At 33.1% G+C, this 27,320-nt stretch overlaps 1 protein-coding gene across 3 annotated transcripts in view; it reads right to left on the bottom strand.

The window, feature by feature from the left end:
• Positions 1 to 79: 79 nt before the first annotated feature.
• Positions 80 to 27,320, bottom strand: part of LOC145686056 (cyclin-K-like) — a 78,837-nt gene continuing 51,596 nt past the window's right edge. For 2 of the 3 annotated variants that reach the window (XM_081758945.1, XM_081758947.1), the window contains exons 6-8: positions 23,906 to 24,078; positions 8,568 to 8,708; positions 80 to 7,673 (exon numbers count right to left, since the gene is read on the bottom strand). In XM_081758945.1, the coding sequence (XP_081615071.1) occupies positions 8,605 to 8,708; positions 23,906 to 24,078 (277 nt within the window). In that variant the 3' untranslated portion in view covers positions 80 to 7,673; positions 8,568 to 8,604. Of the gene's footprint in view, positions 7,958 to 8,567; positions 8,709 to 23,905; positions 24,079 to 27,320 lie in introns of all 3 variants that reach the window. The other variant, XM_081758946.1, reaches the window with a different exon arrangement.

Below are 27,320 nucleotides of genomic sequence, written 5' to 3'. Positions count from 1 at the left end.
TTTTATCAATGAAATATTCTTGATTTTTGGAATGATATTTAAATTAAGAGAAAAATCACTGAGAAAGTAGACATTAATAGATGATTTGAAAATAATTTTATTGAATACTTTGAATACTGTACAAAGTAGTCTAGCTGACTTGTACGAATTATTATACACACAATATTTAACTTAATTTGTACCATTTGACAAATTCAATTTCAGCAGATAATACTTTCGGAACAAAAAATATTAAATAAATAAATTTAGAAAAAAAAAAAAAAACATGAACAAAACATTAAGAATAAATCTTTAGATCATTTATATATACATTACATGCCTTTCTTGTTTAGTACTAATTTGCAACACATTTTCTTGTAGTACATAATTTATTATTATGATAAGTCACATAACATCGATCTTAAATGAAGTGTTTATAGAAGTTAAAATATAGAAGAATTACCAACTCTTCACGCTAGATCAATTTAATTTATTTTTTCAATTATTATGTCTCTGCCCTTTCTCATTCAGATGCATAATAAAAGATTACTACAGCCAGAAATCAAGTAAGATTTTCACAATAGTAAATACATTTGTCGTTCGAAATAGCATCAATTTACTCACCACACTTTTAACGTCGAAAAGAAAATATTTAAATGTTATAATCCAATATTTACCCAATATTGACACATTATTGTCCAATGGTAGGTAATGGACATCATGTTAAAACTACGGAATTTGTTACGATAAATACATTATATGGAACTCAATGATGAAGATCAGTTAGTAAGCTTTGACTTTTTTTTATTTATTTGTTAAACTAACTTCTATAAACTAAAACTGCTCAATAAACTCCTTAAAGGTGAAAGGTGACGTTGTAAGACTGCTTAATGGTCCTTAAAATCTACAATTAAAATATAAGAGTGAGTTTACGACAGGAAAATGAGAAAAACAACTAGATTATCTTGTTATATATGCGAATTTCTATGGGGAGTTTGGAAGAAGTTAAATTACAACCCAACTTTTTAATCATGCATGTAAATAAAATATTAGATCATATTTTATAAATCAATAAATTAGATTTCACCTTTTCAACAGCTGATATCCAAATATTATAGTACGAAATGGAGACAAAATATAAAAAGAAAATATCCTTTCTTGCTATAGTATTAAGAAAAAAAATCATGGAATACTTAAGATACACAAATCTTTACAGGAAGCCAGCCTTTACAGGAAGATTTGTATTTAAGAGCTGGGTTGAATCATATCATAACCTAGCTTAGAGAAATACATGTACCACCGTAAACATTGTATTGTATTTGTTTTCGTTCTTTTTTCATACATTTGCACTGTATTACAGTGCATCTGAAGTGGACACATTATCACACATGGGCACTACCGTATATAGACTACCCTCAAACTAGAATATGTAATTTGTTGTCTGTTTTCCTGCGAATATTTAAAGTGGTGTAAATATATTAATAAAGCAACAACCAAAACAATGAAATGAAATAATAAAGGACACACTACAAAAGTTTTGTAACAAAAGAAGGAAAAATTAGCACATATATCACACAGATTTCTTTAGACGTGCAGTAGAATTTCAATAGTTTAAGGATACTCTAGAATTAGTTTCCTAACTAAAATCGCAAATCAAATTAAGAGGCATATTACGAAAATAACTAAACATCTGTGACAAGATTCCTTGAAAGGGAAACCATTCTTCTTAAAGATCTAATAATATAAATCAAGTCTCAATACATATCCAATTGACACTTGACAGAAAAAATAAAATAAATGTTGCTGAAAGCGATTGATAAGTACCAGTATCTTGCAATACTTTCAATTTGTCCTTACACTTTCATTTAATTATCATACAGATAAAGAATAATGTAAACTTGAAAGTTTGCGAACTGTTGTTGGTAGTTACCATATGTATTAGTAAAATTAAAGATGTTATCTTACTGTACGGACAAAAAGTTGGAATAAATGTTAAGATAAAAATGGCAATATGCCATTAGAAAATACTTAAATTTTATTCATAGAATACTGTTAGTGTTGACATTTAAATAAAATAAAATTGTTCATGAAATATAATTAAGGAAGACTGAAGAACTTAATCTTTCAAAACTACCTCACATAGGTATAGTTAGGATAAAGAACTTGGCTGAAAAAATTTCGAGAAATCATTATTTGACTAGTATTTCAGAATAATATATTTTGTAATGATGATCTATACTTTTTCCCACAGAGTACAAAACACGACTACACTGAATGAACTGCTATCTACAGAGTCAAATGGCTGATTGACAAAAGTAACTACATTCTAGAATTAACGTTACAAAAGCTGCCGGTTTATCGTCCTGGAAGATCGACATTTGGAGAAAGATTATAGAAAAATTAATGTTGTAATAGAAACAGCAACTTTAAAAATAAGGCCCACAGAAGAATATTCCTGAAATGAAGCAATGAGAGCATAAGTATAATAAAGGACAACATACAACACAATAAAAATTTGATGATAATGTGTGTACGATATAACAACGTGATTATACGTATTGTAAAAATAGGCTATCCACGAAGAAAGGAAGGAAGGAAAAAGCTGAGAACTTCAAGGTGAAAGAAATATTAAAGTAAAAAGTAGATTTTTTTCATAAAAGATGATGTATAAAATGAGTTTAGATTTGATATAATGATATTAAAATACATATATATATATATACGAGGTGTGGCAATTAAATAACGAGACTGTCCACCTCCTGTCGCGCTGGATCGTGGTGGGGAGGTAACTAATGATGTGTTGTTGATCTTGAACCTTCATGAGCAGCCACTGTTTGTTTCATGATTCTCAAAGCTTTTCTTTTCTTTGCAGGTTTGCATGAAGAGGACAGTATTCTGCAGTAGTGCCGGAATCATGGTGAACAGTAAAGTTCAGCAGTGCATTAACATCAAATTTCTGGTGAAATTAAACAAAACACCGACGGAATGTTGTGCAATGTTAAAAGAGGTGTATGGTGATAATGCTATGTCACATGCGCGAGTTTTCGAATAGCACAAACAATTTTCAGAAGGTAAGGAGGAGGTTGAAGATGATGTATGACCCGGCCACCCTTTGAGTTCAAGAACGGATGAAAATGTTCAAAAAATTAATGAACTTGTCCGGAAAGATAGACGTCTGAGCATTCGGATGATCATAGGCATGACGAACATTAACAAAGAGACAGTAAAACAAATTTTGCATGACAATTTAAACATGATAAAAGTTTGTGCAAAAATTGTCCCGAGAAACCTCTCTCAGGATAAAAAACACATTCGAAAGACCACTTGCTGTGACATCATGGAACGACTCATAGCAGAACCAGACTTGCTAACACGTGTCATCACATATGATGAAACATGGATTTTCCAGTATGACCCTGAGACTAAGCGTCAATTTATGCACTGGAAGACTCCCACATCGCCAAGAATGAAAAAAAGCACGAATGAGCAAGTCCAAAGTGAAGGCAATGCTCATAGGTTTTTCCGATATCAGGGGTATCATCATGACTGAATGGGTGCCTCAGGGTCAAACGGTGAGTCAGACCTACTACAAAGAAGTCCTAATCAAGCTGAGAGAAAGAATAAGGAAGAAGAGACTGGATTTGTGGAAGAACGATACGTGGATCCTCCACCAAGACAATGTACCTGCCCATAATGTCCTTTCTGTGAAGCAGTTTTTAGAAGCCAAGCGCATTCCTGTGCTCGACCATCCTCAGTGTTCCTCAGACCTGGCTCCCTGTGACTTTTATCTATTCCCAAAGGTGAAAAGTGCATTGAAGGAAACACATTTTCAGTCTGTGGAAGAGGTGAAACGAAAAACGGCAGAGTTGTTGAACAGGGTGACATCTGATGACCTATAACATTGCTTTGAACAATGGAAGGCACGTATGCAGTGGTGTATAGATAGGGGAGGGGAGTATATTGAAGGGGATAACAGTCAATTGTAACTTTCTTTGCAATACATCACATTTATGATACCAGTCTCGTTATTTAATTGCCACACCTCGTATATATATTTTCACTTGGAGAAAGAGGAAGTTGCAAGGCTGGAAAACAATTTTAGATTAACCGAGTACCATATTCATGAAAGAAAAATAAGTAATTGTTTCTGGACACAATTTTTAGTATTTTGCAAAGGACACACTAATTCTATATAAAAAAACGTTCACGAAATATACTTTAGAAAGATAGAATAATTCGCCTCTTCACTACTTTTTTACACTGATGAAAATATACCTAAATCAACAGAAAATTAAATTTATGTATATTTACAACTATGGCTAATAATACTGCTATACAAGTACAGTTGTACCAATTCTATAAAAAGAAAACATACACAAATTATTTGTCTTAACACTGTGAAGTGTGTTTTTTTGAACTATATTGTTTTTATGGACTCAACATGTAAATTCGTTGGCAATATTACTTCTTTCTGTATATAAAACAATCTCAAAGGTTATTACATAAGAATACAACATACAAAAAGGTTTCAAAGTCAGACTACTTAAAACTTCGTTGACAACGTTTGACAATGGCATAAGAAAACTGGCTCTGCAAGTTTCTTAACAATTACAATTACAAATTAATACAGACACAGAGTTTTATGACAATTTCTACCTAACCATATGTTAAAAAAAAACATTTCAATGCAAAATAAATCAATAGCACATGTTCATACGTGTACAAAATTGTTTATCAGTTATATTTATAACTATGTTAGACTAATTGTTTTACTGTATTATTATTGTTTATCATTTTATTATTCTAACAAGTTATTTTCTTGCAGGACTAAGCACAAATAATCAAGATTACGTTAGGAATATAATTTTTGGAGCTACAATGGAGGTGTGGCAGCCACCAGTAATAGCGCAGAGATGGTAGAAACCGGGAAAAGAGAGCGGCGAATGGATATCGAAACAACAAAGACAATTCATACAAATTTGATCACTAGTATCGGATTCAAGCAATCACCAGAAAGACGCCAAATATTTAAAGATTATTCCCACACAGAAGCTTAAACTGCCGCTACCGCATCGTTTGTGAAAATTCCCCGAAAATTCCTGCATCAATACCAGATGGAATCCGCCTTTTCGTACAATTTGGTCCAACAGATTCTGAAGACATTCAGTGATGGTCATTGAAATAACCTGTCCCACTCTGACATTGAACTGATTGTAACAGAATGGAGTTTGCTGAATATGCTACTGTAGATTAAACTGAATATTTTGAGTATATTCTGTGATCAGACGAAGCCGTGTTCTATACGTTCATGGGTCCGTTACTTGTCATAGCTGGGGCTCTACATGAAGAAATTCTGGATGTTACGATTGAACAAATACAGTCTAAACCATGCTCATCTATGGTCCGCTATTTGTGATGATACTTTCGTTAGTTCATACATTTTCCGCGATACGTGATTTATGAATTTGCATATACGCTAGAAACTTTGTCTAGCTCATTATTGTAATCCGTGACGATGTTTAATTTAGTTTCCATTGAGAAGACTCGAAGCGAGTTTGAGTTATGCAAGCTCAGAGTATCTCCCTAGGTTGACCGTAGCTTTATGATCCCACTGCTACCCATTTGAAGATAGTGGGTATTCAGAATATGTCTAATTCGCGGACGACTGACATTCTCCTATCAGTCAATTACTAGATAAATAAAAATAAAATAAAATAACGTGTTTACGCCAGAAAACTGTGTGATTTATACATTGAAAACTGTAATTAGGGACAAAAGCATGCTATTAACACTTGTGCTCACAGAGCCACTTTGAAATAAAAAGTAGCAACATAAATGATTTTTTTAAGTTTTACGTCCCACAGTTATGCCCCGTAGGCTAAATGAGACGGGTAATTCTTCAAAGTGGATGATTATGAAGGAACTAATAAAATGAGAATGGAATAACTCCGAAAAACAAATGAACACGACAGTGTCCACCAGAAACTCAACTGAGCTGGGATCAAAAACCAGGACCAACCGCATCAAAAGTGAGAATTCTTCCATTAGGTCACCGTGCCTTCTAAATAAAAAAAGTAGGGTACAATTATGGATTACTATACACTTAATCTTATTCTAAGTAGCAAAAGATTTGGTTTCATGTATTTCATTACTTGTTTCGATTATACTTGCACAAAAATTACCTTGTGACCACGAAAAATGACAAGTATATAATGTCCAATAATGCCGCTTCAAATTGCTTTGTGTGCTATTCATAAGGTATCATTAGTTTGTTCTTGTACGTTCTGCTTTGTCATATAATATGTATTTTATTGTTCTAAATGTTCCAGATAATTATGTTTCTTTTCTGAAGGAATATTCTTTACTACATAGCAGCCCCTAACATTAAAGACAGCTGAGTACTTGCATATAATCCCACAGAAACTAACAAGTGGGAAAAACAGTTTTCAGAAGTCCAGTACCTTGCCTGCGTCATTTTTATTCAGGAGTAATCACTTCGAGAAAGGCTTGTCTTGTCTTCGTTAAAATCAAAGATATAGAGGTGATGTGAATCGTACAACTGTGTCTTAGAATTTGTTATATTTTGGCATGCTAACGTTTTCCAGATGAGCCCTAGATTTTCCAGCATATCCCAGCGCTCATTCATCACACAAACGTTAATCCGTGGACCGACAGCTTCCTTTTCATTAGATTTCAGCCCTCTGGATTTGGATTTTTCATTTGAAAAACTCTGTCTCGTGCCCGTCATGCTTCTACTGAAATTTCAACACGTTTCTGATTAAATTAATGATGAAAGATTACGCTTCTGGTTGAATAGTTTTTAGGGCGTTCCAGAGTTAATGATATTTTCGTTAATTTTATATTCTCTAAATGAGTCGCTCTGACGCAATCTTTAAAAATTTATTATCATAAATACATTACCATATAACATCACCATCATAGCTCCCTTTAATCATATCTACACATTTGATGCACATACAGTAATTCATACATATATTTTACCTATTGAAATATTGTATTTTTTATAACAATGCACAAGGGTTTCTTTACAACTGGAAGAATTTCCAATCGTGAAAAGTTTTAATACTTGAAAATATGCTCATACATAAGATTTACCAACACTGACATAACTTTCTCTTCCTGTTACCTGCTGAAATCACTTATATGAAGAGATTCCGAAGATGAGAATGGAATTTAAAGATAGAAATTTGTATTATTTTTTTTTTTTCTTTTCATCTTCAGTTACTTAATATGAATATCTTGTTAAATTTCATTTGGTAGTGTTCTTCATAGTGATAAGCAGCTTTTAATTACTAGAGCACACGAAGTGTCTTGTTTATTGTCATTTTACGCGTAATCAATAAAGAACGAACAGTTATTGCTCTTCAGGGTTTCTAGACACAGAGGGAGAGAGGATTATTTTGTTTACGATGATAGCACTAATATATTGGCTCTGGCAGCTAACGTATATATAATTAAGAAGTTATTTACATAAAACTCCCTCATCGACACGAAGTTCGTACTATATTTTCGAGTTCGGTTTCTTTAAGGTGCATCTTCCGATTTTTTTTTCTATGGTCTTCAAATTCTTGTGAGAGGTATAGAAACTTAATTCACGTTATTGTATTATATCGTTGATGTTAAACTTGTCTTCCTGTGTAAGCATCTTACATTCATAGTAGTTCATAGCAGTACTGACAAAAGAAATACATAAATTAGTTATCAGAAAATAGTACTAACATTATTGTTTAACACTAACAAAGGTGTACATATTTATTAGGGGGAAGTTTATTGAGAGAGTAAACTACAAATCTATTTTAGAATTATACTGTCCTCACAAAACTTTCTTTAGGAAACTAATGCCCACCGAATAATTCCCAACCCAACCTGAGGGAGAACTCACTTATTTGAAATGCTGATTACAATCTTCTTGGAAGTTTGTTGTCTTGTTGAAAGTTGAGAGATTGGAAAGAACTCACTGTAACAAAGCAGAGAAAGATGATGTTGGATATTCCTTAAAACAATGACAATGAAATAATGTATAAAAGTACAGTTTTCTCTTCTTCCTTTCTTGGTCATTAAAATAAAATACAGATGTTAAGAGAAGCTTGACTACCAGGTAGCAAATTTTGACCTAAAATCGGGTTTCAGGTTCAGAGAGAATTGCTAGCAAACTGTCACAGATAACTCATGGATGCCTATAGTGTTACTTTTGCATGCTTCTAGTGTAGGCTTTCAAAAAAGAAACTAATTAGCGTATTCTATAATACAAACAATAAAAAAATGTATATGTTACTATAAAAAAAACGAACAAAGAAAATAGAAAAAGAAAAAGGAACTATATAAAACATTCACGAACATGACGATAAAATTATATATACAATTCTTTTAGTCCTGATCTTATGACTATATTATTAATAAAAGTCACTTTTTTCGAAAATTTACCATGTAATCTCTTCATCCATACATTTGTGTTCTCTACACTGTAATGCTATTTATTAACACCACAGAATTATTTAAGAAATACTTCCGTTAACTACAAAAAGCTTTCCTGACACTAATTACTTGCAAGTTAATGCACATCTAACCTGCTATTCCTATTCCCATCTCCTTCTTTTTATCGCTTCAACAGGTAGGAGCTGGGATAATCTTTCGCGTTACTGGTGGTGAATCCGGACAGGAAGAGCTCACTGGTTGAGAATACAGATCCAACACTTGATGACAAATATCTGAAAAAAATAAACAAACAAAGGCATAAATAAATTGTTTCTTAGCACAAAAGATTAAAAAAAATCATCTTTGTAGTTTAGTTTGGTTTGCAATTACATGCCAACGTGTGTTCTTTCTCCTTTCCAAGTTGACATGTTGAAATCTGCTGTAACAGAAGCACAAACACACAAAGCAATCGCAAGAAGACAAAAATTACAAATATAAAATCAAACCTATATAACGTTTTACAATAAAAGAGAATCTTCAAATACATTTAGAGGTTGTATAGAGACGTTCCTACAGAACAGAGGTAAATAACTGACAAAAACATACAAAAAATTCGAATGATGTACATTCAAATTACTAGCATGGGATAATAGTTTCTCTTACATCAATATTTAAATAAGAGTTGTATACCTGTATACTATCAATCAATAAATGCTAAACCACCAGGGCCGGCGCTAGAAGTTTTGCCGCCCTGGGCGGTTCTTTCACATGCTGCCCCTTTATTGTTTTCTTTCTCAAATTTTGCCGCCCCTGTATTCTTTTCTTTTTTCAAATTTTGCCGCCCATCAGACTTGCCGCCCTGGGCGGTGGCACGGCTCGACCCCCCCTCGCGCCGGCCCTAAAACCACATACGTATTCCAGCAGTCTCAATCGTTCATACTATGAAATGTTTCGAATCAGAAGTTCATTTTCAAAAATATCAAAGCGAAATTTAGTGAGAGATACTTTACACACTATTACCTACTTACATTGAAGGTTGTCTACTGTTGTCTACATTAACGGCGTCTAAAAGATCTACTGTATTACTGAAAAAAATAAACACAAATGATATGAAACCATACTCAAACGAATAAATAAATAAATAAATAAAAACGAGTAAGGTCACGGGAATACTCTGAAAACCACAGATACAATGTTATAATTGACAGTACTGAATTCCAATGAACATAGAACAAGCACACAGATAATTTCAGGTTACTCGTGAGTTATGTAAGAATACATCTGGAAACTTTAATATATCATAAAACCGTTTACCAAATAGATTTAATCCCAAATTTGTAAAAATAACATAAATTGTAATTTTTCAAATTTTACAGAAAAGAAAATGAAACTGATCGAAAAAATAAAAACGGGAACAACTATCTTGTACCATACGTACACAATATTGAATCATGTCTATTTTTCTAATCAATTTTTGCACTCGACATTAACTTTTCTATATATAAAAGACAAGGGTTAAAGTCAATTTGCTTAACAGCTTCTAAACGCGTTATACATTTTATTTCTCTCTTGGAAACAAACCCAAACTGAATAGGCAAAAATGAGGCCAAGAATGTGGTTGCTTTCCAATTCATCGTCCTGAGTACCATCCCAAGAGATCATTATCAAGCTCAGAAGCGTCTATTGATTAACAAAACCATCTAATAGAGGAAAAGCAAGAACAGAATCGCGTCTTCGATATTCAGAGTAACATCAAAAGGATCAAACTGTTGTTCTGTCTATTCAAGTGATCGTGTACTTAACTTTGGTACTAGACACAAACTATTTTCAGGATGAAGACTGAATCACGCTTTCAGCTCTGATATTTATATCGAGAAGATCGCTCCGTTCTCTTAATCATTCAAGTAAATTTGTGTTTCATTTTATGAATTCTGTTCCAATCGCAAACTAGTTCCAAGATGTATTTTGTGTAACGTTATTCTGGAAAACTGACGACGAACGGTCTTGCTTTGGTGCATTAAGATGGAATTACAGTATTAGAGAGAAGGGAACTTCAGGTTCGACGCCCGACTCATTTGGTCCACCGTTCTCTCTCTTTCGGCTCTCCGTAGTGCTTTCTGCATAGACTATCGTTGCTAGGTTTTGGACCAACGGAACGTCGCAGACTGCCTTCATACTCCAAGGGATGCGGAACTCGTTCACGCACATTAGAACTAAAGCAGAGGATTCTCTTCTCTATAGGTACAAATGGACATCATTATATCCTTCATTCAATTGGAAATTTAAACTAAGTAAAGAGTGTGCGTATCTGTTCTCATTGCTAAGCTTGGAATGTTTTCTAAGAAGAAATTTTGATAAATTGTGTAAATAGACACATTTTTATGTCTCTTTTCCAAAGCTAATTGTTGTGACACAACTTGTCACTGAAGATCTTCACGTAAGTCTCAGTTTGATTTTTCTGAAAGAAATAAAATTTTCCGTTTATTTGGTCCGATTTTAACAAAAACCAATTTATATCGTATCACACAATTAATTTTGTTATCATGGATATTTTTTTCTCATTTTTATTCAAAATTATGTATGAATTTTATTTAGATCTAAGTAGAAGTTCAAATGGTTACCAAATCTCTCTCAAAACCATCCCATACTTAAAGAGAGGATTTTTAGACAACCCTTCACCTGCAGCGAAAAATTGTGAGGCTGCTCAGGATCAAATTTGACAGAGGACATTTTTACCAATTTCGAAAAGATAAGGTAGGTTGACGATATTTTATACGAAGAATTTGCAGAAAAGTAATGTTTTAAATAACTGACGAGGAGAACATAAATCCCATATTATTATTCCGTTCATATTGTCAAGACCATAGATAATTATTAATTATTGGTTTAATTTGTTTAGTTTAATTGTAGTACGGTCTTGAGTTTCAGGAGACCTAATTTACTCTTGTTTATCTCTAAAGAGATATGTGCAAAGAATACAGTATGTGTATACTTCAAATTGTATGAATTCTAGTCTATCAACAAGAGCTTGTAATGTTATGTAATAAATTTGTTAACATCCACACTTTTCTTCGGACAATGAGGACATCAAGAAAGTGACATTGTTTCGTGTCATCATGATTGAATTGAGGTTATGAGAATTTGGTTGAATAAGATCTTTTTAGATCTGGGACGCACGTGGACGAAAATCGGCCCGAGTGCTGAAACCGTATTACTGGATCGTCAGCAGTTTGAGTTGTATAAAAACCTTTTATTTTATTCAATGACATGATTATCAGAGTAGCATTATCAGAGGATCAATATTAGAGAAGTAGCATTTAAAGTTCTACAATTCGTCAAGTTAAAACATTATTAACTTCAAATACTAAGAGAACAGTTTAAGAAGTTCAACGTTGAAATACAACCGACTGCTGTTACTGGTATACGATCATTCAGTGCTTGGTTCGACAAATCATCAATAACAGGTATGTGTCACAACCAAATTCTGTGCTAACCCAATTCGTTATACATGAGTTACACATTAAATTACACTTTCTTAAGTCTTCATTACACAAACAACACTTCACACATAAATGATTACTAGTTCTGTTAAAATACACATGTTTAAGTAGACATTGTTGTTATCATTTTAATAGGGCTCTGGTTGGCCCTCAATCAATGCAACCAGTGGTGGAGTATCCCCAAACTTACCTCTCATATAAATGCGAGTAGATATAGATTTGCTTCATGCAAATTAGATCAATCTGGGGGAGCTCAGAGTGCTCTACATATTCAAGTTTTACTAAATTTTATCAAGAGCAACCCAGGTTGGCATGGTGGAGATGCTGTGAGGTCAGTTTGACTATTGTAACGATTCCAGTAGTAATTTAGGCATAGTGGAGATGCTGTGAGGTCAGTTTGACTATTGTAACGATTCCAGTAGTAATTTAAGGCATGGTTGTTTACATCCCGCATTCTTGCTTGATAGTTGCTAAACCCTCCCGCCCACCCTCGCGAAATGTGTAAAACAGTGATGAAGTTAAATAATAATAATAATAATGACTAATTTTTCCATTTGGTAACAATAATTATGTGTGTAGTTAATAAGTTAGAAGTAAACATAAGAATACCTTATGAATTATTAAGAAATGGTTGTGTTATAAAGGTATATTTGCCTTATTACATGATTAATACAAAAGGTGTTTGTGTACAAGCTTATACGAAGGGTTTAGAACTATATAATGTGTGTATACATATTTTAGAATAAGTATAGTTTAATGACGGAAAGACGAATTATAACTAGAGCACAGAAAGCATTAGAAGGTGTAGACGTAGGAGTCGATAAGTTAGTACGTTTATTAACACCACCGCGGGGACGCAAGAAGTTAAACGAGGACTGTGTAGTAGATCAGACAATAGGAACACCAAGTTTTAGACCGGGTCCAGTTTCAAATTTTCCAGGTAGTCCTGTATCGGTAAAAACGTTTGATTTCCCACGTGAATTTGAAGAAATAAATCCAGATATAAAAGAAGAAAGACAAGTAAAAATAAATAAGGAACAGGAAGAACCTAAAATAGGATTAGAAAATAAAGATATGGCGACATCAGATAGAAGAGTAGCAATATTTACGGATATGAGTAGATTACCAAAGTTTGACTTAATAAAGGATCAAGACATAGTTGCGTTCTTTGATGAGTTCGATGACGCTTGCGAAATAGCAGGGTACGATGAAGATAAAAGGAAAACACTGCTAACCACAGTTTTCAAAGGTGTAGGTAGACAATGGGTAAAGCTATTTTTGAAAAGAAAAAATGTAGCTGACATTTCCTATAAAGATCTACAAAAAGATTTGATAGAAGAATTTACAAATTCTAATTTTAACCTAGATTTAGAAGACAGGATTAGAGACAGGTTACAGAGAGAAGATGAACCTGTGATAAATTTCGCGTATGATATTCTTACATTAGCAGATAGAATAGACGAGAAAATGAACGATACAAAGAAAATAGGATTAATAGCAGCAGGACTTTTGCCATATTTTATGGAAAAAGTAGGAACAAAAACTTTTGTATCATTAGAAGAATTCTTAGAGGAATTACAAAAAGTAGAGAAAAATAAGTGTAAAATAGAAAGGAGACAGAAGAGAGATAATAAAGATAGGAAAGTAACGGTGAAAGATTTATTAAAGAAAATGAAAGAACAAGTAGAAAGTGATGATAGTGATATAGAAATAGATAAGCTATTAATCAGAAAGAAAGAAGACAAAGAAATTAAGAAAGAGCCAGTTAGTGTTGCGCAAATTTCAAAATTAGAAAAGAAAATTGAGGATTTACAAGTAGCATTAACGAATGCATCACAGTTCAATCATAATAAGGATCAAGGTCAGGAGTCAAACGGTAGTCAGGATCAAGGCCAAAATAGAGAACATAGGTCAGATCGAGGAAAAGGATTTAGAGGAAGAAATTTTAGAAATCAGAAATTTCGGGGAAACAATAGAAACTATGACAATAATCAGTCGTATAATGGCAAATATAATAATGGAAATAATAGAGGTCGTGGAAACAATTACAGATCCGGTAACGGAATAGGACAAAGAAATTTCAGGAGAAATTGGCGCGGAAGAGGTTTTCAAAATAATTTCCCGAATAATTATCAATATAATCCGCAATTTCAGCCTAATTTTCCGCCGCAATATTATCAACAGATACCAATGGTATCTCAACAACCTCCACAGTCTCAGTCTGCGGTACCAACAATGGTTCCACAACAATTAAATGGAGTGACATATTATAATCCAACTACTCAGTCTTTAAACTGAAACAAACTGTAAATGAACGAGGCACATTTACAGGAAATAGAGTTAGGAAGATTAGAGAAATAGTAGCCTCAATAGATTGTGACAATGAAATGGTATTTTTCACCAGTTTACATAGCAAACCGAAGAATAAGATCGACAATTGATACGGGATCACAATTGTCAATAATAAGTGATAAATTATTACCGACAAACGCAATAGTCATTCCGGAGAAAACCCAAATTAGAGGCATCACGCAAAATTCATTGACAATTGATAAAGTAGCAATTGTTCAATTTACAATAAATGGTAGCAATTTTCACCATAGATTTAGAGTTATTAAGGATTTCCCTAATCAAATTTTAATTGGTAATGACTTTTTACACCCGCACAATTGTCAAATTCATTACGGCAAGAGACAGATTATTTTACAAAGATTTGGTCGACCTCCAAACAAAAATAGGAATAATAATAATCCACTAAATGTTTCTGAAAGAATATCGCATATTCTAAGGGTATGCATGGTTCCGAAATTTGTTGTAGCAAAGAAAACATTTTTAGCTCCCAGAAGTAGAGTAATTGTTCCATTAAAATTAGTAAATTCGTGGACAAATCAAGAATATTTATTGGAACCTAATAGAGAAACGGAACAGAGGAAAAATATTTTTATTCCTAGGGCACTATTAGCACCAAATCAAACGTTGTTGGAAATAGTAAATCCTACTCAGAAACGGGTATGGTTAACTCGTAATACAGAGATCGGAAAAGCAGAAGATTATGTTGAAGATCAGGAGTTGATAGATCAGGGTTTGACACAGCAAGAGATTGACGAAGTGATACAATCTAGAAAAGAGTTTGATAAAACAAAGTTAAACATAGGTGAAAAAACGGAAGATAGGATAAGACAAAAATTGGAAACTTTATGTCGAGCATATTCAGATGTATTTGCCTGGAGAAAAGAGAGTATAGGGAAAATTAAAAACTACAGCCATCACATAGAGTTAAAGACAAAAGTTCCGTTTAGGCGCGCACAATATCCAGTACCAGTAGCTTTAAAAGACAAAGTTAGAGAGCACATAAATGTTCTTCTAAAACAGGATATTATAGAAGAGGCTGCAAGCCCTTATAACAGCCCTATGCTATTCATTAAGAAGCCAGACGGGAGTCTCAGAAGTGTATTAGATGCGAGACAATTAAATAAACACGCAGAATTTTTCACGGTGTCTTTACCGCCTATACATTCGATTTTATCATGTATGGGAGGTCATAAATGGTACTCTGTGTTGGATATAAAATCTGCTTATTTTCAAGTGCCAATCACAGAAGAATCACGTGATTGCACTGGATTCAATATTCCGGGTCTAGGAAGTTATAGATTCACTAGACTAATTCAAGGTTACTTGAGCGCACCGGCGGTATACTCTAGAATAATGGCTATGGCGTTGGCGAACATATCGGTTGAGTCTGTATCCTATTATATGGATGATATTTTCCTATTTACTAATGAGCAGGAGAAAATGTTAGAAGTTTTAGAGAATGTCTTCAAAAGATTAAGAAAATTTGGAATGAAACTGTCAGTAGAGAAATGTCAATTTATGAAGGAAAAGGTTTTAGCGTTAGGCCATCTAGTAAGCGAGAGTGGATACGAGATAAGTGAGAAAATAATGAAGGCAATTAAGGTGTTTAAACCACCAAAATCACCAAAGGAATTAAAATCATTCCTAGGACTGACAAATTATGTAAGAAGATTTTGTAAGGATTATGCGAATCTAACATCAGACTTACAGAAAATTTTGAAAAAGGGACAAAAGTTCGTGTGGAATGAAAACCACCAAAAAGCATTCGAGGAATTAAAAGCTGCTCTATTATCTGCTCCATTGTTATGTCCATATGTTCAGGGAAGACCTTTACGGTTATGCACGGATGCATGTTCAAAATCCGTAGGCGCAGTGTTGCTACAGCAACAAGAAAATGGTGACTGGACACCATTAGGATACTATAGTAGGCTATTAAGACCAAATGAACAATCAAGACATATTGTGGAACAGGAATTACTTAGTATCTTAGCAGCATGCAAAGCATTCAATTTTTATTTATATGCGAATGAATTTGAATTGTACACGGATTGTCGTGCCCTTACGTATTTAAAAACATGTCCTAAACTATCACCAAAACTTTTACGTTGGTCTTTAGAACTCGAAGAATACAGGTACATCCCGGTTCATTGTGAAGGAAGTAAAAATCCATCTGACGTATTGAGCAGAAACACAACAATAACTCCCGATAAAAATGATTTCGATTTAGATACACTCGATACATTTCTAACGTTTGAAGAGAATATAGATGTAGCCGAATTACAGAGAAAAGACAAAATATTCGGACCGTTGATTAATGCAATAGAACATCCAGATGAATGTACACCGGAACTCGAAAAACAAGCTCGAATATATGAAATACGAGAAGGAAGACTGTATAGGATACATAGGTTTGCGAATGCAAAGAAATATCTACTGTGTATTCCATTTTCGTTGCGTGAATACGTATTTAGACAATTACATGTAGAACAATACGGAGGAGGACATTTCTCCTATAGCAAGTGTTATGCACGAGCAGTTAGGAAAATTTATTTTCCTAATATGAAGAAATTTTTTCACGATAAGTGCGCATCCTGTATAAGTTGTCAAGTGAACAAGAGGAAGACTGGACGTATTCCGTTACATCCACAGACGTACCCACAGTACCAACCGTGGGATAGCGTAGTGATAGATGAGGCTGGACCATTTCCGATATCAAGCACTCATAGGCATAAATATATCTTAGTTATAGTAGACCAAGCTACTAGATATTTGATAGCGAAATCCATTCCAAATGTGTCTGCAGAAACGATATGTCAAACTATATATGAAGAACTAATATTATAGTATGGCATCCCAAAGCAGATTCTGCTAGATCGGTTGTCCTCACATCGGGGGAAACTAATGGAAGAAATGGCCGAGCGGTTTGGAATTCATCTAAACTTTGCTAACACAGGAGCCCACTATAAAATCGGTCAAGCGGAAAGAATGAATTTAACTCTACAAACAGTAATGAGACACTACTGTGATAAGAAACTTAATTCATGGGACGTTGTATTACCAAGTATTGTATTTACTTTAAATACACAAATACATGACGGAATGAAATATAGTCCATATTATTTGTTATTCGGTAAAGAGGCTAGAACCCCTCTTGAAAATTCTTTAGACATTCCATGCGAACACGAAGATAACGAGTTACGTATTGCCGCATTAAAAGAAGCTAGAAATTTAGCATATAAGAACTTGCAAAAACGGTTCAAATCTCAAAAGAAATATATGGAAAAGAAATTTGATCAACCAACTTTTGAAATTGGCCAAAAGGTTCTAGTGCGTCAGATGCCAACACCAGGGACACCAGCATGTTTCGCAGAAAAATATAATATTAGAGCGGAAATAATTGAAAAGTTAAATAATAATTCCTATAAGGTGAAATATTATAATAATAAAGGACAGGTGAAATATGACTCTGTCGAAATTCGTAGATTAAAGCCATATATTGAGGATGAATTAGAAGAAGAAACGCTAGGTGACTGAAAAAAAAAAAACATGAACTTTATTTTGCTTATAAGTATGAGCACTGACCTAGGTCGAGTCAGCCCGACCTAGTTGGGTAGTGAACTTAGTGTTCACATAATATCCCAAAGAACCAAAGGCTAACGCATTGACGGACAGGAAATGGTCTCGTCTCTTACAGTGTCATATGCTTATAAGGAAAATAAAGAGAAATAAATAAGTAAAGTAAAATAATATTTAATATTGAAGCTAATTGTAAATGTCTGAAATAATCATAAACACGGCAAAATAATAAATAAATAAATAAATAAGAGGTAAATTTTCCATAAATTACAGATTGTGGAAGAAAAAAAAATCCGTCACATCATGTTTGGAATATTAATATTAATCGGCATCGCAGTTGTAACAGCAGCAGAACATCAGCAATACACTTTGGAGAAATTAGGAATTGCAGTTTCCGAAGATTCGTTCGCAGTACATACGGTAAATGAGGTATATACCACCGTTAAATTACACCTAAACTTTCATGAATCAGTTCCAATTCATGAAGTTTGTTCGGAAGTGCCAGATATTTCCGAAGAATTTCGAAAACAAGAATTAGAATTTCGCACAAATATTTTAAATTCCATCCCATGTACATTTTTATACAAGGATGGTATAGCACAATGCATGAATAACAATAGGAGAAGGAGATCTATTTTCTCATGGATTCTAGGATTTTCTTCCATTGGACTATCAGCTTATAACTTAGTGCATGGACAACAAATGTCAGCGTCAATAAATAAATTAACCGAACACGAAAATATATTAACAAATGAGGTCAGAAGATTAAAACAATCTGTGAATGGTCAAATTAGTATAGTTCATGGTGTAATTGTTAAGGTCAAGCACATATTGGATGATTTTCGGTCAAAATTACAAGAACTTTACTGTTATATGCACCAAGCTCATCGGAAAATTTTAACAAATTTATTTTTGCATATGGCGAAACAACGTGTTTCCGAAATTTTGAAAAATATTTTATCTAACGAATTAACATATCATATTTTGAGTAATCAAGAAGTTTTGGATTTCATAAATTCTCATGATGTATTAAAACACACAGTATATTCTCAAGACATTGGATTATTTTATAGAATATCGAGTGTTCATTTGTTAAAATTTTATTATAATGAAAATAATGTTGATTTATTATTACGCACACCAGTTGTCTATGAAACTAGCATATCGAAAATGTATGAGGTAATATCAATGGGATTTCTCATTGACAATCGACGATATTATTATAAATTACCGGAAATGGTATATTTTACTGGAGGAAAATTCTATAGCCTAGAAAAAGATGAATGTACTTTTAAAAGTTTTTTGTATTTCTGTAACAATGTAAATTTAAATACGGAGTCCAAATGTTTGAATAATTTAATATTCAAAAATTCGGTAGAACACTGTCAATTAAAATCAGAGAAATATCAGTCAAACATATCATATTCTTACACTCATGCTGGAGTGTTATATTCAGCGTTAGAACCAGGCTATATAACGAAATTAGGTGAGCAACAAGAAGTACATTCGGAAAAAATTCAATTTGGAAGTAATAGATCATATTTCATTTCATATGAAAAATTTGATAATCTCATTTTTGGAGACATTGTAATTCCGACGAAGAAAATTTTACAAGTCTCAAACGAAATGATAAATTTAGTAGGGAACTGCTCAGACGAACACTTAAATGTTACAGCTAATACGCAAGAACTAGATGTCTTGGCTGAAAAATTGTTAAAATTAAAATTAAATTCTGTAGTTCCAAATCTTCAACTAAAAAATGACTATATGATGTATGCAATTATTGGACTTTTAGGAGTATTATCTATTATTATTATATTATCAATTTTTATTTATGTTAAAGTATCTAAACTCATTTCAAAATATGAAATAAAGCATGATAAACCGTAAAAGGGAAACATGTATCCAAAATTTTGAACATAGATTTCAAATAATTAATGATAAGTATAAATAAAGCTTGAACAACATTTTAATAGAGTGCTAAGGTTATTTAAAATTGAACTTAAACTGCATAGGCAAAATCTATTTTCACTAATGAGTACAAGTGTATTTTGCTTGTATTGAATCTACATAATGTTTTAGCACTAAGTGGGAAATTCAGTTTAAATTGAAATATTTCAATTATGAAATTTTGAAATGAGTAGAGAAAAATAAAATAAATAAATAAAAGTTGAAAATTTGGAAATATAGAAGTGTTCTGCAAATGTAATAAATAAGGAAAACAAACATTAAATTAACAATTAAAAAAAAAAAAAAAAAAAATGGCAAACAAGAAAACATGCATGGTACGTTACCGAACGGCTATATAAAACTGAAAGAAATCGCGAACCGCGGAAAACGGGAAAGGAAAAGAAGTAGATATAGGTTAGGTTAAGTTATACATTAATAAGCTACAATGAATAGAGTACAAATATGTTTTTCGTCAAGCTAAAATAAGTATTAAAGTAAGAATGTTATTTGGTAATGGATTGTAAAAAAAAAAAAAAAAAAAAAAGTAATCAATAAATCAATAAGTAATCAATAAATCAATAAGTAATCAATAAATACCTAATCAATCAATCAATCAATCAATAATTATTGATAATTAGTATCACCTATCAATCAATTGATGATTTATTATTTATTAGTATAGGCCTGATATTTATGAATGTAATTTTATAGGTGATAGAAAAGAATTTATATGTATTAGATGTTTAAGGTATCTTATTTGTACTAATAACGGCAATTACTATTTATTTTACCGTTATATTATATTAGTATTTAATGATAAGTATTGACTATTATGTGTAATATGAAGAATAAATATGAAATATGAATAAAAAAAAAAAAAAAGAAGAAAATATTACGTAGACAATAGATGAGGTATTAGCCTATCAAAAGTAACTACGTTAAAGTCTGAAATCAAAATAGATATTATTCTAATAAATCAATTTTGAGGTTGATTCAGTATATAATATCGAAACAGAACCTACATGTAAATTAGCTCAATGCATGATCTCGTGAGACGCGAGATTCAGTAGCTAATAAAAGCCAGATTTAAGTACATGAATATGTCAATAAATATATTAGTTTTAAAAGTATTAAGTATTTAGAATTTAGCAATATATATATTTAGGGATATAACAAGCCTGACGAAAACATATTTTGTCTTTATTACAGAAAAGAAAAATGGAAAAATTAGTAATTATTTTCTTGGCAGCAATCGCTATAACCTCCCTCCTAGGCATTATGTTAGTAGCGATAGGCATATTACTTTTTAAGAAAGCAACTAGAAAAGCGGAGAAGGTAATTTCCTGTGAGACGTCTATTCCACATATTTTTATAGTGGACTCACCACAAAGCAAAGAGCGAAATAGCATAAGCTCTACAACACACAAGAATGATGATGACATCATTTCTTTCAAGAATCTTTTTAACAGTAACACTGAACACTGCGACACTGAAAAGGGATCTACCTCATTTATGAACACAAATAAGGGGGAACATTCAGACACGCACATAACTATGCACAATGACGAGTCACTAATGCACAATACAGCCATCTTGAACGAACAGAACAATATTTCAAATTCATTTCCACCACCCCCCTCTCCTCTTACTCAAGCAAAATTAGACAGTCTTCATTTCCTGTATACACTTAACTCTGAAAACACAAAATTTATAAAAAGCACAGAAGTGACACACGATGAAAGCACTAGGAGCACAGCACAAGCAAAGAAGTTGAGCAAGAACACTGTCCCCGAGCTGATTTCCACGCCCGAACTGGACTTAGTGGAGAAGTGTGTTTCGAGAAACACCCCGAAATATGTAAAATTTTACAATAACGTAATTCAAAGGGAACTTCTCCAGTTACAACACGGAAGTGCGATAATCCCGTGCAATATACTATTAATATAGTCCAGTTATTCTACAAAAAACGCTAAAAATCAGACTTTCGAGTAGCATGGAGTCTATAACGGAAGAAGCCCCATGTTGAAGTGACGCTTCCGAAGTATTTCATCATCCAGAGTGACCGGATGTGAACTAGTGTTGCTAAATATGATGAGAGTTAATGTTATTACAGGGGGACAATGAGCGAAAATAAACTAGTGTTTTCAGCCACCCTGTATAGCTTATTATATTCATTATAGTGAAGAATAATATGTACTATATTTTGTTTCTGTGTAGTGTACCTAGTTACGTTAAAAATAGAAGAAGAGGGAAAAGTGAAATTTTATTTCCCACTGTGTTCATTTGTGTCTAAACGTAGTGAAAAATAAACGAGCTTTCTACTCTGGTGGAGTTATAGCATGAGATCCCTTAGTCAGCAGTAACTCAGTCAGACCACATCGGTACAAAGTGCAAAACCACACCTATGTTATCAGAGACTTTGTCGGATCTCTTGTTCTTCATTGCACTTGTTTTCCCTTTCATCAGCAAGAAGAGTAACTGAGATATCTACACATCTTTGTCTCTCTTGCATAAAATGCATTTCTTTCTTTCTTTTAAGAGGAAGAATTAACAGCAACAAGTGTGATATGTGTGAGTTATTGTTCAACGAACATAATACGAGAAAAAATCAACAGATGGCTCAAGCTTATTCTTTAAAAGACTTGGTTTTAAATCAAATGAGAGAGCCATGGATGGAAAAGATGTTTCAATGCATTTAATAAACTGTTTATTTTTCAACATATTATATGATATATATATATATATACTAAATGTTATGTATTGGTTATTGGTTTCCAACCTTTTCACGCAGATACTTAGCAGTACTGCAAAATTTATGTAAATATAGTAACAATAGTATTTTTTTTAGAAATCAAGTAATGATTTGATTTTCATTGTAGATTTTATACAGTAAAATCTCAATATTTATACACTTTTGATAAATTTTGACTTAATTTTGAGGTTATGGGTTTTATCTTACGCAATATTGTATTTTAGTAACTTATTTTCAATTTTATATTCATTAATACCGTTTTACATATATCTTAAAGATTTGATGTTTCATATATAGCTCTTGGCGTCCACTTGCGACGGCAAGCTGGAGTCTTGTCGGCGGGGGTGTCAAGACCATAGATAATTATTAATTATTGGTTTAATTTGTTTAGTTTAATTGTAGTACGGTCTTGAGTTTCAGGAGACCTAATTTACTCTTGTTTATCTCTAAAGAGATATGTGCAAAGAATACAGTATGTGTATACTTCAAATTGTATGAATTCTAGTCTATCAACAAGAGCTTGTAATGTTATGTAATAAATTTGTTAACATCCACACTTTTCTTCGGACAATGAGGACATCAAGAAAGTGACATTGTTTCGTGTCATCATGATTGAATTGAGGTTATGAGAATTTGGTTGAATAAGATCTTTTTAGATCTGGGACGCACGTGGACGAAAATCGGCCCGAGTGCTGAAACCGTATTACTGGATCGTCAGCAGTTTGAGTTGTATAAAAACCTTTTATTTTATTCAATGACATGATTATCAGAGTAGCATTATCAGAGGATCAATATTAGAGAAGTAGCATTTAAAGTTCTACAATTCGTCAAGTTAAAACATTATTAACTTCAAATACTAAGAGAACAGTTTAAGAAGTTCAACGTTGAAATACAACCGACTGCTGTTACTGGTATACGATCATTCAGTGCTTGGTTCGACAAATCATCAATAACAGGTATGTGTCACAACCAAATTCTGTGCTAACCCAATTCGTTATACATGAGTTACACATTAAATTACACTTTCTTAAGTCTTCATTACACAAACAACACTTCACACATAAATGATTACTAGTTCTGTTAAAATACACATGTTTAAGTAGACATTGTTGTTATCATTTTAATAGGGCTCTGGTTGGCCCTCAATCAATGCAACCAGTGGTGGAGTATCCCCAAACTTACCTCTCATATAAATGCGAGTAGATATAGATTTGCTTCATGCAAATTAGATCAATCTGGGGGAGCTCAGAGTGCTCTACATATTCAAGTTTTACTAAATTTTATCAAGAGCAACCCAGGTTGGCAATATTATCTATACCTATATAGACTAGTAACTTACAGTTCCATATTTAACTCTTACCTTCAAGTAATTCTAAGTTAACTCCAGTAACAAACATATCCCACCATTTTTGGTGTTTTGATTTCCTGCCAACCCAATCTTTTACTTCAAATTTGCTCAGTTTTCCAGCAAGATATATTAACGCAACTGCAGTAATTTCAGGTTCCCATTGCAGACAAATAGTTGTACACAAACTGTAATATGTAAATGGCACAAGGTATAATACAAAAATACGAGCACACCAACAATGTATGAACTCTACGTACCGATTTCAAACATGATATCTCAATAACATATTCAAAAGACTATATTTCTTACTTAAATTTGCTACATAGGTCAAATATCAATATACTGTAAAAAATATAATATAAAATAAAATAAATTAAAGAGCAGTAATTTAGATGGTAGAGCTTATTGTTAAAAATATCTAAATCCGCATTCAAATAACTCATTCTCATTCTTGAAATATCATGAATGTCTTATTAGGAATAAAATCGATTGGTATGCAAGGCACAGAATAATCCGTCTTGAAGACAGATCGGATCAGGGAAGATTACAAAAATCATTTTCAGTAAGCAATATTCTGAAATACTGATTTTCACTGCCTATTATATCTGAGAAAAATGAGATATAAGTAACATTGTCTTTTGCATATAGCCCGCTTAAGTCCACCACACAGGTATCGGCTGAGTTGGGTATCACACCAACATCCTTGTGCTCTCTCACCAAAAAAATTGAGTTTAAAACCATTTGTTCCAGACTTTGCTACATCTAACAGAGAATGATGCAACTGCAGAGGTCATGCCGAATAAGATTCACTGCACAATTTCTTGACGAGATGTTAAGTCGGATTAGGTTTCTTTCAAATTGTTAGATCACGTCCACAGGCATAACTACGTTTACTGGTACGATGAAAATTTCCGTTCGAGACTAACAACTGAGGCCGCAGTATTTTTTATACTGTAGTAGAACACATCAGACGTAGCAATAGCAGAAATGATTATCGCACATTACACCTCGCAAACAAGTTAAGGTTGCAAACATTGATGTAATACATGATATTTCATGCAGTAACTATCACAACAAATAAAATACGCAGCTTCCAGTTAAAATAATGAGGTTATGTATAATAACTAATTGCGATTAAAGTTATTCAATGATAAGATGGTGAATTCAAACTTTAAGAAACTGTTAGGTAGGGATAATTTTTCTAGGTAAATAAATAAAAATAACAGTCCGATATGTATGAAACATATATAGGGTATGCAGAAAAGAGGAGAGAGACGAAAGACGAAAATGAAATGAAATTTTTGAGTTTTACGTCCCAAAGACAAAGAGCAAGGAAGAGAAAAGGATAGAGAAACAAAGAAAATAAAAGAGAGAAACAAAGGAAGAAAGTAGAACGAAAGAAGGGAACGGAAAACAAAGGAAAAAGACTGAAAGAAACTGGAAGCAGGAGAAAGAAAAATCTTTTAAGTTTTACGTCCCACGATTATGCCGGCTAGGCTAAAGGAGACGACGATGATGAGAAATGAATGAAAATGGTGGAATGAAGAAAGTGGGAGGAAACGGGAGAACTCCGAAAAAACCCACGCACACGATGTTTGTCCACCACAAAACTCACTTGGCGCGAGTTGGGGTCGAACCAAGGACCCCAAGCACCAGACATGAACGCTCTACCACTGAGCCACTGCAGCCCCGTAGTAGGAGAAAGAGGATCAGAAAGAAGAGAAAGAGAAATGTTAAACCGTAAGTATCATATTTCCTCCTTTTTTTTTAATCTTTCTTGGTCTATTCAATCTTTTAAAAAGAAAAACAATCTTTTAAAAAGAAAAACAATCTTTTAAAAAATAAAAAAAGAACAAAACACAGAGTAAAACGGAAAAATAGTGATAAGAAACTCCTTTCTCGTGGTAAATTCTAGCTCAATTCGCTTCCCTTATTTCTCCGATATGAGGAAAGAAAAAAAGGAGAGAAAGCTCTTCTCATTTTTTCTTTCTTTCTGTTGTTCTCCCTTTTATAGGTACAAAGAGAGAAAGAGGTAAGAAGGCACACACACCGAAATGAAGAATAGAACACGGAAAATACTTTTTCTTCACAGAAAGAGCAGAGAAAGGAAGAAAACAAAAACACTGTAAGAGGATAGAATAGAGAATGAGGGGGAATAGGGAATCAGAAATATTATACATAAATAAGCGAAATTTCATTCCTTGTACTTGGTTCTACTGGTTCTCGTGCGCAAATTCAGACATTTTCATATTCTGAACATTGTAATCTTTAGAGCCCATTTACTGGGTTGGCACAAAGTCATTCTCCAATACATGAAGAAATAAAATAAAAAGAAGCTAGCTGACGTGACAAATACTATGTTGAAAGCAAAAGGTACATCTCTTCAGCGCTGATTTGCAAATATCATGACACAACCCAGGATTAGCATCTAATCTCTTTGTACGATTATTCGTTCAGCTGTTTTCAGTGACCTAAATCTTGTGGTTGCCGGGAAAATACTTCGTCTCTGACAATACCTTGGACAAATCGAATAGTGTGAGGTTGCATGAACGCGTTGGCCAATCTGTCGTACTATGACAGGGTGTAGGGTGTCTACTAAAATTCCAAAATTAAATTTCGTGACTTTTTCATGACCTTTTCTTTACCAAACCATACAATTTTGTAACATTCTCAACAGCGAATTTGGGTGCGAATTAGGCCGAATTTTCATGCACGCGATAGAAGCGTGCTTTGTTTAGGATTTGGTAGCGTCAAAAGCCGACCAAAGACATTTTTGGTGGTGAATTTTGACGTTTTACAAAACAAAATTTGTTAGTCTGTACTCATGTTGACTGTAATCCTGACCCAAAAGCTAAATTTCGTGACTTTTTCTTGACTTTCATGACCGTTTTCTGATTTTTGTGACTTTTTCATGACTTTCGTGACCGATAGACACCCTGTATGACACCCAATTCATTCATCGAAATGTTGATCCAAGAAATCCCTCACAACAACACCAAAATTAGGCGATGCTCTATAGCGTTGCTACGTAGACTGAATATTTTCGTAACGAGGGTTATTTGGAAGTTCTAGAATGAAAACTTCCTCTACCATCTAAAAGTGTGTGTCACTCGTAACAGTTCTTTCAAAAAAGAATGCTCCTATGACAACACCACACCAAATATGTGTATATGGTTTCCTCCCTGAGTTAAAATAAGCCTATTTATTACGAAAAGAAATATATGAATATACATTTGCTATAAAATTTGTTCTTTTAGTCACTACAGATTACAGTGCAAGTAATAACAGAAATCCCAGTTGTATTTTCAGATAACCACCTATCACAGCATTCATTTTGAACAATTTTGAGAAAAGTTCCCTAACTTGGGAGTTACGGAACAATTTTTAAGAAAGAAGTTCGTCAAGCATTAAATGCGGTATTCTGATA

Source organism: Thermobia domestica, chromosome 5, assembly GCF_964235325.1.
Source record: "Thermobia domestica chromosome 5, izTheDome1.hap1.1, whole genome shotgun sequence".
Taxonomy (NCBI): domain Eukaryota; kingdom Metazoa; phylum Arthropoda; class Insecta; order Zygentoma; family Lepismatidae; genus Thermobia; species Thermobia domestica.
Note: the sequence above shows the minus strand (reverse complement) of the source record. Positions and strands in the feature narration are given on the sequence as shown.